This window comes from Marmota monax, unplaced genomic scaffold (assembly GCF_021218885.2).
Source record: "Marmota monax isolate L192 unplaced genomic scaffold, Marmota_monax_Labrador192_F-V1.1 WCK01_AAM20220418_F8-fsc00080, whole genome shotgun sequence".
Taxonomy (NCBI): Eukaryota; Metazoa; Chordata; class Mammalia; order Rodentia; family Sciuridae; genus Marmota; species Marmota monax.
The window spans coordinates 7,836,145-7,849,838 of NW_026694750.1; the positions used below are offsets into that span (position 1 = coordinate 7,836,145).

At 61.9% G+C, this 13,694-nt stretch overlaps 1 protein-coding gene across 9 annotated transcripts in view; it reads right to left on the reverse strand.

The window, feature by feature from the left end:
* Prkcz (protein kinase C zeta) overlaps window positions 1-13,694 on the reverse strand; it is an 86,148-nt gene that overhangs the window by 4,880 nt on the left and 67,574 nt on the right. For 8 of the 9 annotated variants that reach the window (XM_058572598.1, XM_058572597.1, XM_046424456.2 and 5 more), the window contains 6 exons: window positions 12,668-12,765; window positions 3,631-3,717; window positions 2,328-2,463; window positions 2,049-2,136; window positions 616-735; window positions 21-100 (listed from right to left, as the gene is read on the reverse strand). In XM_058572598.1, coding sequence (XP_058428581.1) covers window positions 21-100; window positions 616-735; window positions 2,049-2,136; window positions 2,328-2,463; window positions 3,631-3,717; window positions 12,668-12,765 — 609 coding nt within the window. Of the gene's footprint in view, window positions 1-20; window positions 101-143; window positions 431-615; window positions 736-2,048; window positions 2,137-2,327; window positions 2,464-3,630; window positions 3,718-12,667; window positions 12,766-13,694 lie in introns of those variants that run through there. The other variant, XM_046424461.2, reaches the window with a different exon arrangement.

The following is a 13,694-nucleotide window of genomic DNA, read 5'->3' on the forward strand; positions in this document are numbered from 1 at the left end:
GCATGGGGCCAGGCGCATACCTTGTTTAGGAATCCTTTCAAGACGTGGGAGGCTTTGACGGAGAGGAACCGGGGGATGCGGATTGGCTTCTCCAGGATAACTGCCAGGAGGGAGCAGGGAAGGGCCTGGCTGAGCCGGCTCTGCCCAGCACTTGCGGCCTAAGCCCAGTTCTGAACAGGGCCTCTGGGTGCCCTGCCAGGCCCCGTCCTACCCTGCAGGAGGGCTCCACAGGCTGCAAACCAACTGCTCCCCACACTCAGCCCTGTCTCAGGCGCACGGCAGCCTCAGCACACTGGCCAGCAGAGGGCGCCGAGGGACAGCCTGGCCCCTGGACCTGCATTCCCAGGACAGGGGCCTTGACCAGGGCAGGTGTCAGGGCTTCCAGGTGACAACGGCCGGGGCACTGTCCAGGCCTCCAGGTGTGCCTGGCCTGGGCAGAAGGGGATTCGGGCTAAGTCAGGGTTCTCTTTTCAGGTCACCCTTGGTGACGTGAAGTGCATCACCACCACATGGCCATTCCCTGACTCACAGAGCCTGCGAGCCACGTGTGGGAACAAGGCTGGCCAGAGGGAGGGTGGCCAGGAGGAAGCCCGGGAGAACCCTGGGCCCACGCACCTTGGAAAAGGTAGTCCTCTGTGTTCATGTCAGGGTTGTCGGTGATGATGTCGAAGGGGGAGCGCCCGGCCATCATCTCGAACATGAGGACGCCCAGCGCCCACCAGTCCACGCTGAACCCTGGGAAGAGCCGTCTTTGGTTTGCTTGACAGGCTCAGCCAACACAAATGGGGACGCTTCCAAGCTGGCGCAGCCTCGACCCAGGGAGCCCGCATCCTCCTCGGCGGCTCCCGCCACCCACTGTCCTGGGCCTGTCTCCCTCGGAGCTGCAGGACTGTTTGCAAGTTGAGCTGTCACCCTCGGCCCACACTGTGGCTCCCTGGTGGCCACCTGGGCCTTCAGTTCTGCTCGGGCATCTTTGATACGCTGCCCACCTAGTCGTCCTCCCTTTTCTGGGGGCTGAACCAAGGAGGGGTCTCACCACCGAGCGCGTTCCGTCCTTTTAACAATTTATTTTGAGACAGGACCTCACTCAGCTGCCCAGACTGGCTTGGAACTTACGATCCTCCTGCATCAGCCTCCGAGATCGCTGGGATCACAGGCGTGGCCACCATGCCTGGCCAGTCTATTTCTTGTTTCTGCTTTTGTTTAACTGAGTTTGGAAAGCCCCCGCGACAGCACAACGCTCCCATGACCCCGGCTACATCCGCTCTCCGGCCTCCTGACGTTCAGGTGGTCTGTCGGGTACTGTCTTAGCGCACGGGGAGCCTCGGATTCTGCCTAAGGACAGCAGCTGCCACCACAGTCCAGATGGCCACCTGCCCTAACTAAGTCAAGGCCCTGCCTGCCGTGTGCAGGGCCCGCTCTGGACTGTGTTTTAGGCCACTGCCTGTCTGCTCTTCCTGCTCTGGCCACTGAGCACCTTCACCTTCAACCAGAGCAGCTTCGGGGGCCCAGTTACTCCGAGGGCAGGGCCTGGCTGGCCTGCCGGCTCCACCTGGTCTCCTGGCACAGGTGTGTCAGGGCAGTGGGCACACTAGTGGGCGCACGCAGCACACCCTCCACACACAGGTGAACGTGGGTGCACATGACGTCCCGCCGCTGCCTCCCACCCAGAGCAGGACGGGAGCAGAAGACGCGTCAGCCTTCCCGGGGACACCTCTTCCCCTGCACCTGAGGTGGTGCCCCCCGATGCGGGGCACCTGCCCTGACCCCTGCATGTCCTTGCTTCCTCGTCCTCTCCCTGCCCCAGCCTCGGGGCTCTTGGGTAAGGAAAGTCCTTGCAGGGCCCTCAAGGACCGGCTCTGGACACCAGGAGGTCTGAAGGGCTGGCAGGCCAGGACATGTGGGGTGCGAGATGGCCAACCGAGCCTCTCCCTGGTGGCCAGGCAGGCCTTGCCCTGGACCCTGGGGGCTGGCCCAGCTGCCCCGCCTCCCTCTCTGCTTGAGGGCAGAGGCCTGGACACGTCTGCTCCTGTGTGGCACCCACTCACCGTACTCCTCTCCCCGCAGGATTTCCGGGGCGATGTAATTTGGGGTTCCGCAGAAAGTACTTGTGGTGTCCCCAGGGCCCAGGCCTTCCTGTGGGGACAGATTCAAGGAGGGGACTGTACATGGACTACAGGTGGAAGGGCACCTTGGAGCCCCACCATCAAGCTGTATCCAGGTGGTGGGCATTTCCTGGGGCACCAAGGGCAGGGCAGGCCGAGGTGCTGTCCCCCTGGACCACAGGAGGCTGAGGGACCTGGTGCCAGGGAAGGGCAGCTGCTCACCTTGCACATGCCGTAGTCTGTCAGCTTGATGTGTCCATCAGCGTCCAGAAGCACATTGTCCAGCTTCAGGTCCCGGTAGATGATCCCTCTCTCATGCAAGAAGTTGAGAGCAACGCAGATCTCAGCAGCGTAGAACCTGGGGGGCACCTGCCGTCAGCAGCAGAGGGCGGCCCGTGCAGAGGTCCAGCCGGAGGCCGCACTGCCTGACCCAGCTCCTGGCCACTGGCTGCGTCTTCTGTGTGACGAGCCAATGAGTGGCCCCCAAGACCCAGAGGGCACCCAGCACCACTGGACGTGAGGGGAATGCAAGTCCAAGGCACACCCGGGCCCCTCTACCACTGGGTGGCCACAACGACAGCACAAAACGGCCAGAAAACGCCCGCGGTGAGTGTGGGGAAACTGACCCCATGCCCTCTGCGGTGCAGCCACGGCGCACAGCAGGAGGGACGGCCCTTGAGCATGAAGACAGAACTCCACGTGGCCGGGCAGTTCCCCTCGGGTGTGGAGGCCAGAGTCCGGAGCAGGGCCTCAGAACTGCCCACCAGAGCAAAGCGCTTTATTCCCAGCAACTGAAGCGCGGGGTGACCTGAGTCCAGGACATGTGAATGGAAGGAGGAGGCCAAGTCTGTCCACTGCGTGGCCTTTAGAAGGACATCGTGACCCCGGGGCAACAGGGCAGGATGAAGACATCATGCTGAGCCACGGGGGGACGCAGACCAGCGCACCACGAGGAGCTCCTCTCAGAGGGGGCAGCCGAAGGGGCTCAGGATGGAGGCGGGTGCCCACCGACTCAGGGGACGGAGCTGTGGCCTGGGAGGTGTGGCAGGACGGCCACACAGCAGCGTGAAGGCCCACAATGCCACCACACTCACGCTGGGAAGCGGGCCATGTGCACACGCCGCCACAGGCTCCACGTCCCCAGAGGGTCCTGGGGACTCAGAACTGCAGGGCGGGTGGGGTACGGAGGAGAGCTGGTGAGGGGAGGCTGCTGGGGGCCGCGCTGCCCGAGGCCGGCAGAGGCTTGTGGGCAGACACCGGTGCCACGAGAAGGGGCAGGTGTCCCTCAGTCGTTTTCAAAGGACACGGAGACCGCTCTTCCTGGCACGCTCTGCCACTGGGCCGTCTCATGTTGGAGCCCGCTGCTCCCAGGCGGGGCCTGGTGACATCAGGGCCGCCCACAAGACCTGGCTCCCCACAGCAGTGTCCTCTCTGCCCTTCCTCCCAGCTCCTGCCGACCTCCCGAGGAGGGTCCTCATGCCTGCCCCGTCTATCCGGCCCCTGCCCTGCCCTGCCTGGGACCCACCTGGCGTGTTCCTCCGGGAGCTTCCTCTGTCTCTGCATGTGGAACATGAGGTCCCCACCGTTGACGTACTCTATGACCAGGAACAACCTGCGCGGGAGACAAGGGGCCGGGCTCATGTCCCTCGGCAGCACCTATAGCCTCACCTCGGGCAGAGCAGCTAAGAGCTGCCCGGGAGTGGCAGCCTCCGAGACGGCCACTGGTGTTCGGAACTGGGGATGCCCTGCCACCAAGCTGCATCCCAGTCCTGTGACTTTTATTTTGAGACGCCGTCTCTCCAGTTGCGCAGGATGCCCAGGATCAAAGGTGTGAGGCCCCTGAGCCACAGGGATTGCAGGGGTCGGCCACGGTGCCTGGAGGAACTTGACCTTCAATAGCAGACAGAGCTGCCTTTGGCTGCTGGCCTGTAGCCTTTCATGTCCAGCTCCTCCCAGGTGGCCCAAAGAGGAGGAAACCAGGGACCCAGGTGGCTCCTGGGACCAGCAGGGACAGCTCAGACTGAAGGCGGCTGAGGCCAGCTCTGTGCCTGGGCTGGTGGGTGTGGCTCTGGCTCTCCCAACATCTAAGATCAACCCGGGGGCAGACGCAGCTCAGGGCACCAGGCAGAGGACGGGGACGAGGAAAGAGGGACCGGTAAGCAGCTGTATCTCCTGATCTGCCCTCCAGGGCTAGAGGCCCGAGGCCTGCCAGGTGGGGACCGTGTGGATAGGTGACCTCTGCCAAGGCGCAGAGGCCTGGACAGGGCGCAGGGAAGGGGAGGCAGAGCTGCAGGACCACAGCTGACCACCTGGAGCCGAGCCGGGCTGGGGCTGGCCAGGAGGGTGGGTGGGGGACCTCGCGGGGACTCCATGGTCTGCTGCCTCGTCTGAAGGGATTCCTGGGAGGGCCGGCCAGGAGCCACAGAGGGCCAGCAGGGGTGGCAGGAAAGGTGGGCCCAGCTGACCAGACCTGCCAGCCACCAGGAAAGACAGGAAAGGGTGGGACTCTGGGTTGTAGCCCGGCCTTCAGGACTCAGATGTTCCAGTGTGGGGACAACACAAAGTCCCAGAGAGGAGTGGCCACGATGCGTCTGAGATGCCACCAGCCCTCCAGGCCGACAGGTAGGAAGGATGGCTGGGGCCACTGAGGTGACCATGAGTTCAGGGACAGGATCTCGATTGCACAGGTCCCTCCAGTCTCCAAACCCCTGGCCAGAGATGGGCTTCCTTTTACTGGAAAGACCTCGCCCGCACGTGGTGAGACCACTTCAGGGAAACCAAACTCAAGCCTGTTTTCAGACACGCCCTGCCGGGGCCCGGTGGATCTGCGCCCTCGGCTGCCTTGGAGCCCAGGCTGTCGGCCCTAGGGCACTGGCTGCTCCCCCGGCCTGGGGTCTGGACAGCAAGAAAGGGACGAGCAAGTCCACTTCTTCCTGCAGGGCTTGCACAGCCCTGGGCAGGCCCAGTGGGCACAGCCGAATACCCTTCACGGCAGCCGTGCCCATCCTTCGCCTGCCCTGGGCTCCAGGAGAACTGGCCGCAGGCCACCTAACAAGGCCCCGTGACCACGGCGACTGGAAACAACAGCTGCACACGCAGAAATCCGACGGGCGGAGCCGGGACGGGGCAGTCTGTGTGGGGCTGGGCAGGCCTTCCTTCCTGCCTCTGAGGGATGCGCTAGGGACACCACCTGCCTTCACTGCCCCTGGGCTTGCCGGTCCTCTGCCGCTTGCTATGAGAAGACACAAACGGACACAGCCATAGAGCCACATGCACGGTCCTGCCTGGGGCCCAGGAACATCCCAGGACCCCGACCCCACCTGGAGGGAGCTCGAGCCCCCTGTGGTGGCCCAGAGCAATGCCCCCACTCTTAAGTCACCCCCGGATCCCACCATGGCTGGCACAACCCCACGCTACATGCTCAGCCGAGCAGCGACGCCTCCAGGGCTCCCTCTCTCTGGGGTGCCGCCCGGGCGCCCGCTGCCCTCGGCCAAGCCCGGTGTCTGCACATCTGCCTACAGCTGCAGCAGGAAGGCCCAGGGCCCGAAGGGGGAGCAGCCACGCGTCACTACATGACGACCCACACCCCCAGCGCTTTCTAAAATTTCTTTTTAAAATTTATATATATTTACAGTTGTTGATGGACCTTTATTTGATGTGTTTATTTCTAGGTGGTGCTGAGAACTGGACCTAGTGCCTCACATATATGAGGCAAGGTTCTACCACTGAGCCACACCCCCAGCCCTGCTTTTAAAAATTTTTGAGATGGGGTCTTCCTAGGTTGCTAGGGCCTCTATACATGCTGAGGCTGGCTTTGAACTTGCAATCCTCCTGCCTTAGCCTCCCGAGCTGCTGGGATGACAGGTGTGGCCACCACGCCGGGCTGTTCATGGTGCCCACACACTGGTGAAATCTCCCAGTGACGCGTTTCTCTGCACACCCCCGTGGTGGAGAGATGCATGAGGACATCAACCTCCTACATGTTACCGAGTCTGCCTACCCCTAAGTGGTGACGATGAAAATCACAGCTGTCACGTCCTTGCCGTGTCAGGACATTCCGAGCCCGTCTGTATTTTAACTCATTTATTCCCAGACCTCCAGGTGGACTTCAGCACCTGCCCTATTTTACAGATGGGACAAACAAGGGACAAGAGGGGAAGTGGGTTCCCAGCCCACATCACCATGACAATGAGCCCTGCCCCAGACAGCCTGGGTGAGCCCAGAGCCCACCCCTGGCAATGCCTTGCAGGGTGGCCAAGTGACGGCACAGCCAGGAAGGGGTTAGCCCAGAGAGTCCAAGGCCCAGAGGCCGCGGCCCTCAGGGGGCAGCCTGGGCACCGAGGCCCTGTCACACCAATAAGACGGTGACAACAACCAGCAACAGCGACGGGCCAGAACCCCCCGACCCAGGGAAGGACACGGAGACGGTGCTGCTGGGGCAGGTCCCGGGTGGCATCTGCAGGTGGGAGGGGAGCAGGCAGCCTCAGCTGTCCCTGAGGATGGACTCAGAGCTGCAGGCCCCACCTTCCCAGGTCAGGAGACACTGCCTGCGGGAGGAGAGAGCTCCCAGAGGAGGAGTCAGGGGGCGTCCCCACAGGCTGGACACAAGGGGGACACCCTGGGCCAGCAGCCTCAGGGCACCCTGAGAGAGGACGGCAGGGGTGGCTGGCCCAGCAAGTGAGAGGCCCTGGGTCTGACCCCAGCAACACCCACACACACACACACACACACAGAGAAGGGGCTGGGCGTGGTGGTGCACCCCTCTGACCCCAGTGATTGGAGGCTGAGGTTCAAGGATCAAGTGTGGGACCAGCCTCAGCAACTTAGCGAGATTCTGTCTCAAAATTAAAAACAAACGTACACCAAAGGACTGGGTGCTGCTGGGCAGTCGCGTGCCCTGGGTTCAGTCCCCTGTCCACCTGAGCAAGGAAGAGGGAAGGCAAGAGGGAAGGCAAGAGGGAAGGAGTGAACTCGCTGAACAACAGGACTGCTTCTGCCAGGCACCGGCCCTCTTCTCACCCCACACTGCCTCCCAGTCCTTCTAGAACCTTCTCCCATCACAGAAACTTCAAGTTTTCTGGGTCCTTTGCTAGTGGAAAGGACACCAGATGGGCGGGTCCAGGAACTGGGGAGACAGATCCTTTCTCCAGCAGCGGGGCAGGGGCAGCCGCTCCAGGCCTGGCAGAGCCCACAGCTCCCTACACCCCCACCCTGCCCTGGACCAGCACCGCAGGTCTGCAGCGGGCAGAGGTAACAGGCCCTTCTGACCTGCAGCGGCCGATCACTGTCCTGGCACAAACACCCAAGTGTCCACTGCCCACCAGGGCTGGCCAATGACAGCAGCCAGAGAGGGGCATCGAGAGACATCAGAACCAAGAGGGATGACATTCAGCGGTGTCCCCAGAGCCACTTCCACACAGAGCCCAGGAGCTTCCGCGGAGGGAGGCCTCCAGGAGGCAGCACCGCACCCCAGATGCCGTGGGAGTCTGGTGGGGGCAGAGGCCACACCCCACTGCACCCTCATGCCACGGCCCAGGGACCTGGCTTGGGACAGCGTGAGTCCGGTGGCAATAAACGTCCCTGCCCCGATCTATCTCGTTCCAAGAGCCGCCTGTCGCCTCCTGATTAGGTGCCAGCGATGACCCACTTCCCCTGGAGCTCCCTGTGTGGTCCCCACAGCAGGTGACATGCCCCAGCAGCAGGACACAGCTTCCCTCTGCCCATCAGTGGACAGGGGCCAGAGCCATGGGGTCCTAGACAGACTCTGCTGCTCAGGGCTTCGGGACGACGCACCAGCATGTCCACAGTGTTCCCAAGATTGTGCGATGAACCCACATTTGACAAAAAAATCCCTGAATTCCTGCGTCCCTGGCCAGTACCTCCACCTTTCTCTCTTTGGAAAGCCTGTCCACCAGCTGGAGCCTGTCCAGGACTCAAGGACTGAGCTGCACCTAACCACGGCAAGCATTCCAGATAAAGAGGGCACAGCAGGTGGGTCACAGGGAGGCTGGGCTCCCACGCTGGTCCTGCGAAGGCCGCCCTCCTCTGCCTCACTGCAGGCACAGTGGCCCAAGCACCTGGCTCGCCCCCTCCCAGGCTCCTGGAGGCCCCCGGGCCGTCCTGGCAGCGGGGCAGTGGCTGGCTCCCCGTTACCAGAGGCTGCATGGGAACCCTGGACCCACCGACCCTAGCACGTCCCTCCTCTTCAGCCCTCCAAGGCAGTGGCCTGAGGGCTGGACCTGGCAGCTTTGCTCCTTTCCACCCCTCCCTCTGCTCGCTCCGGCTGGGCGCTCTCCCAGCCCTGCCCGCCTGAGGGCTGTTGGGCCTGCCTCGTCCAGCTCCCCTGGCCGCCAGGAGGATCCCAGCATCAGGCCACAGGCACCCTGCTGGGGAGGGGCTCCCCCTGGCTGCTCCTCTCCCCCAGGCCCAGCTGGCAGGCAGCAAGAGAGCTGGCCACGCCTCGAGAGCTCCAGGCCTCTGCACGTGGCCCCGATGCCTGCGCAGCCCAGTCACCATCTGCTCTGCCTGTCCTCGGGAGACCCAGCCAAGGTCCTCACATGCCACGGCTCCTGCCACTCCTCCGCATGGTGACTAAAGTCACCAGCTGCCCCAGAGCCCCCTGCTCTCTGCTGTCCCTCCTGATGCTCCCTGTGACTAAGTCCAGGGAAGCTACTCTGCTCCAGAGAGAGGCTACCCCCACTGGAGCTGCCCAGGTGGCATGCAGCACCTCCAAGCCACCTGGGCCAGGGCAGAAGTGTTCGAGGGTCTCACAGGGCATCCTGGAGGGGTGGAGGCTTGCCCCTCCTCCCTGTGCAGAGGGAGTGGCAGGGTGCAGACCGTCTGGCCCGGGTGGAGCGGGAGGGGTCTGCGCCGACAGCATCACCTCTGTACAGTCTGTAGGTCGCCCACTTTTCCTGGAGCAGCTTGAAGGGAGGCTTCCCTGTTTTGGAGACTTTGTGGCAATAATAATTCTGGCCACTACTAGGACAAGGTGGGCCGTCTAGATACTGGGGTACGGTCTTCCTGTGAACAGACGCTCATTCCTATTAAAAATACCACAACGTTGGCATCCGCGTGGCAGAACCAGTGCTTGGTTAAAGATCTGGGAATTCCATACAGCTGCTCAGTGATGCGGAGGACGTCCTAGGAGGATGTCCGAGGAGGACGTCCGAGCAGAGCGGTGCCACTGGACCTGGGAGGAAAGGCAGCGATCCTCGTTTCTTCCTATCCCGAGGCCCCTCTGCAGAGGGTGAGCCCATGTGGAAACGGCAGTGTCCTATCTACCAGGTTCCACGGCAGCGGCCAGGGAGTGCCTGTGTCCTGCCCTGCTTGGTCAGCTTCCTGTTAAATGGGATCCTGCTGGGGAGGGGACCGTGGCTTCCCCGGCCCCTCACAAGAGGCCTGGCAGAGCCACACGTGCTGGCTTCAGGGGAACCCAGGAGCCAGGTAAGTCCTCAGGTGCCCCCATGATGCTCAGCGGCTGGGGCAGCAGCTGGGCACAGCCGAGAAGCTCCTCCCAGCCAGTGTCGGGCCAGGCCTGCCAGGCCGACCCCCCTGGATCAGGAGCAGCTGGCTGACTCTCACCACGGTCCAGCAGTGTCCTGGCGCTCGGCTCCTCCCCTGGGCCGTCTTCCCAGCCGCTGTCTGGCCGTGGGAGCTGCGGACTCCTGTGGGGCCACGATGCCAGCAGGGCGGGAGCCCTCGCAGCACGGGAGAGACCTCGGCAGCAACTGCTGGGACCAGGCCCAGCTGTGAGCCCCTCCAAGGGAGGGGGTGGCAGGAGGGCCGCACCAGGCAAGGACAGCCAGCAAGCGTGACACCAGGGCCTTTGCTCCTATGGCTGCCCAGGAAACCCTTAAGACGGTCCGGGGGAACCTGGGTGATCCCGGGCTCTTTTTTTTTCTGGTACCAGGGATTGAACTCAGGGGCACTCGGCCACTGAGACACATCCCAGCCCCCCTTTTTTTTTGTTCCTGGTGCTGAGGATTGAACCCAGGGCCTTGTGCGTGTGAGGAAAGCACTCTGCCAACCGGGCTATATCCCCACACCCCCAGCCCTTTCTGGTATTTTTTTAGAGAGAGGATCTCACTGAGTTGCTTAGTGTCTCATTTTACTGAGGCTGGGTTTGAACTCGCCATCCTCCTGCCTGCCCCGCCATGCCTGGTGCGGGCTCTCTTCTTTGCCCACTCTTTCCAGGGGTCGTCTGTGGTCCCGGAGGTGCGCTCTGACTCTAAGAGGCCTAGGACGCTGCCGTGGACCTGCGAGGGAGGTCCCCATGCCAGCTCTGCATCACCCAGGGGTCTCCTGACGCAGGTAGCACCTCACGCCTTCTTCCCTCACTACGAGTGGGTCACGTAAAACCAACCACCATCACGCTGCACTTGGACAAGAAGCGCGAGTTTCATGTAACACATTGCTGGGTGCCAAGGGCCAGAATCAACCAAAGCCGGGGACCAAACAGCACAGGACACGGGCTGCTCCTGAGCAGCTCACAGGTGGGGAGACAGCCTAGGGGTCGAGGCAGGCACAGGGACACCGCTGGGGAAAGACACACCCGGCCACCAGTGTCCGGCGATCCCGGCTGGTGACAGATTCAGTGAGAAGTCAGGTGTGCACATCACTCCCTCCTGCGAGGCCTCCCTCCACTGGGAGGGCAGTGCAGGGAGCCCTGCGGTCACAGGAGATGCCGCCCACACTCTCCTCTGCTCCGGTTCTGCACACGCAGTACTCACACCTAGGTCTCTGGAGGCCGGGCGCAGAGGCCACACCTTGGGCCACCTGGTGGAAGCGAGTCTGGAACAGTGGACCCTTTTAGATCTGCACCCTACCACTCCATGCAGGGAACAAATGGAGACAAAGCTCTTCTCTGGAGTCTCGCCCTCCGGGAACGGCTCGGGACTGTTCCGTAACGGGGAGCCACTGGCCAAGGGCCATGGGGGTGCTCGCAGGGGACCACTGACGGGGCTGGGCTCTGGGAAGGAGTGGGAGGGGAGGCGGGCTCCAGCAGGCAAGGCCGGAAGGAGGGCCAGGATCCGGGGCCTCGACACAGGAAACGAGGATTTTATTTGCTGGGAAAAGGTACCAGGAGCTTTGGCAAAGGGGAGGCAGTTCAGAGTGGCGGACCTCCATGGGCGGGCGCGGTGCCAGGAGCAGAGCGGAGGCGGGGGGAGCCCCAGGGAGATGCCTCTCGGGGGGCTGGGTTCGGGCAGGAGGGAGACTCAGGTGGATTCAGGAGGTGTGACCAGTGAGGACGGGAGGGGCAACTGCCAATTTCCCAGCTGGGGCGATGGGGAGGACAGGAGCGCCACAGAGGGCGGCGGGGGGCCAGCTCACTCCAGTGCTTTGCGAGCGGGTGACAGAGCCCTGAGAGGAGAGGGTGGGGCGGAGGGAGCCTCTGCATAGGGCTGGGCCACACCCAAGGGCTGTCTGCTGTGAGGGGAGAGGCCTGCAGGCGAGGCTGGCCTCAGCGGGTGGCCAGTCCCCTACACACATACAGAGTGTTCCCTGACAGGAAGGGCGGCTCACTGGGCCCAGCTGCACACCACGCCTCAAGCTGAGGTTTTATGTCAGCTGACTGGGCCGCGCAACACCCAGGTAGCTGGTCACGGGCCTCTGGAGGAGATCAGCCTCTGAGCGCGCAGCTGGGCGAGGGCCCCCTTCCCAGTGTGGGTGTGACACCCCACAGAACAGAGGTGGAGGAAGGCTGGACTTGTGTCCTGCAGGGCCGGGGTGTCTTCCTGCCATCGGGGCTCCTGCTTCTCAGGCCTTTAAACCACACCATCAGCTTCCCCAGCCTCCGTGGTCTCACGGCCAACACTTTACAGTAAAGCTGTCCTCTCTCTCTCACACACGGCTGCCTCTCTGGGGAACCCCGAGGACTCCCGATGCTGAGTATCTTCGGGCACTGGGGGTTTTGGCATGTCTTGGGGGAGGGTTCCATGGCCGGCCCTTGGTAAAGCCCTGAGCCACCCAGCTCACTGCGGGAGCCTGGGGGAGGCCGTGCCTCACTTCCTCCAGAACCTGGAGGCCTGTCCTTTGGCCAGTTTTCCCTTATACTTTTGGTGCAATAAATCACAGCACAGTACCCTGAGGTGGTCTTGGGCACGCGACAGAAGTTTTCAAATAGACACACCGAGTCCCCGTCAGCGGTGCCCGCGTTGTAAACAGAGCACATACTCAATGCCGAGACCACGAGCCTTCAGGCATCTAAAAGCAGAATCCCAGACAGCACAGAGCTTGTGAGCAAGGCCGTCGGTGCTTACTGACAGCTCTCCATCAGCCAGAGGCTCCTGCAGAGGAGACCTCCGACCCCCTGCACTCAGCACCCGGCCTGATGGTGGTGCACTGTGGGGCGCTTCCTGCACGGTTCATAAAGGGAATTGCACAACTCAGGTTCGACTGTGGAACCTCAACAAGGAGAACACAAAGCAAGCCTGAGGACCCAAATGCCCTGCCCTGGCCATTGGCAGAATGCGGAGGACACTGACACCTCGGCCGGGCTCGGCTTCCATGAGGCTCCAGTGGAAAGTCAGTGGAATCTCCAGGACACCTTTTTTCCTTACCTGCTGGTTGTCTGGAAGCAGGAGTGTAAGCCGACGAGGAAGGGGTTGCTGGATGCCTGCTCAAACACGTGCTTCTCTGTCTGCACCCAGTCGATATCCTGAAATAGAAACCAGGGGGTGCTAATGAGGCTCCTCAACACTCATCACCCACGTCCTGCAGAAGGCGGAGGCAAAGCAAAACCCTCTGTTCTCTGCTCTTGAGAAGATAATGCATAGAGGAAAAGAACACACCCACCAAAGAAATACGTCACCAACACAATCACCACCCACCCCACCATCATTACTGTGATACCACCAACCCTCATACTATCAACCATTAGCATATACCCATCCCCAGCTCACCACCACCACCACCACCACCACCAATCACCAATCACCACCATCACCAATCACCACCACCACCATCACCAATCACCAATCACCACCATCACCATCACCAACATCACCATCACCAATCACCACCATCACCATCACCAATCACCACCATCACCAATCACCAACATCACCATCACCATCACCAATCACCCCACCATCACCAATCACCACCATCACCAATCACCATCACCATCACCAATCACTACCATCACCAATCACCAATCACCACCACCACCAATCACCACCATCACCAATCACCCCACCATCACCAATCACCATCACCAATCACCACCACCATCACCACCACCAATCACCACCATCACCAATCACCACCACCACCACCACCACCACCATCACCAATCACCACCACCATCACTAATCACCACCACCATCACCAATCACCACCACCATCACTAATCACCACCACCATCACCAATCACCACCATCATTAATCACTACCAATCACCACCATCACCAATCACCACCATTACCAGTCACCACCATCACCAATCACCCCACCATCACCACTATCACCATCACCAATCACCCCACCATCACCAATCACCTCACCATCACCAATCACCCCACCATCACCAATCACCCCACCATCACCAATCACCTCACCATCACCAATCACCACCATCTTGAGACC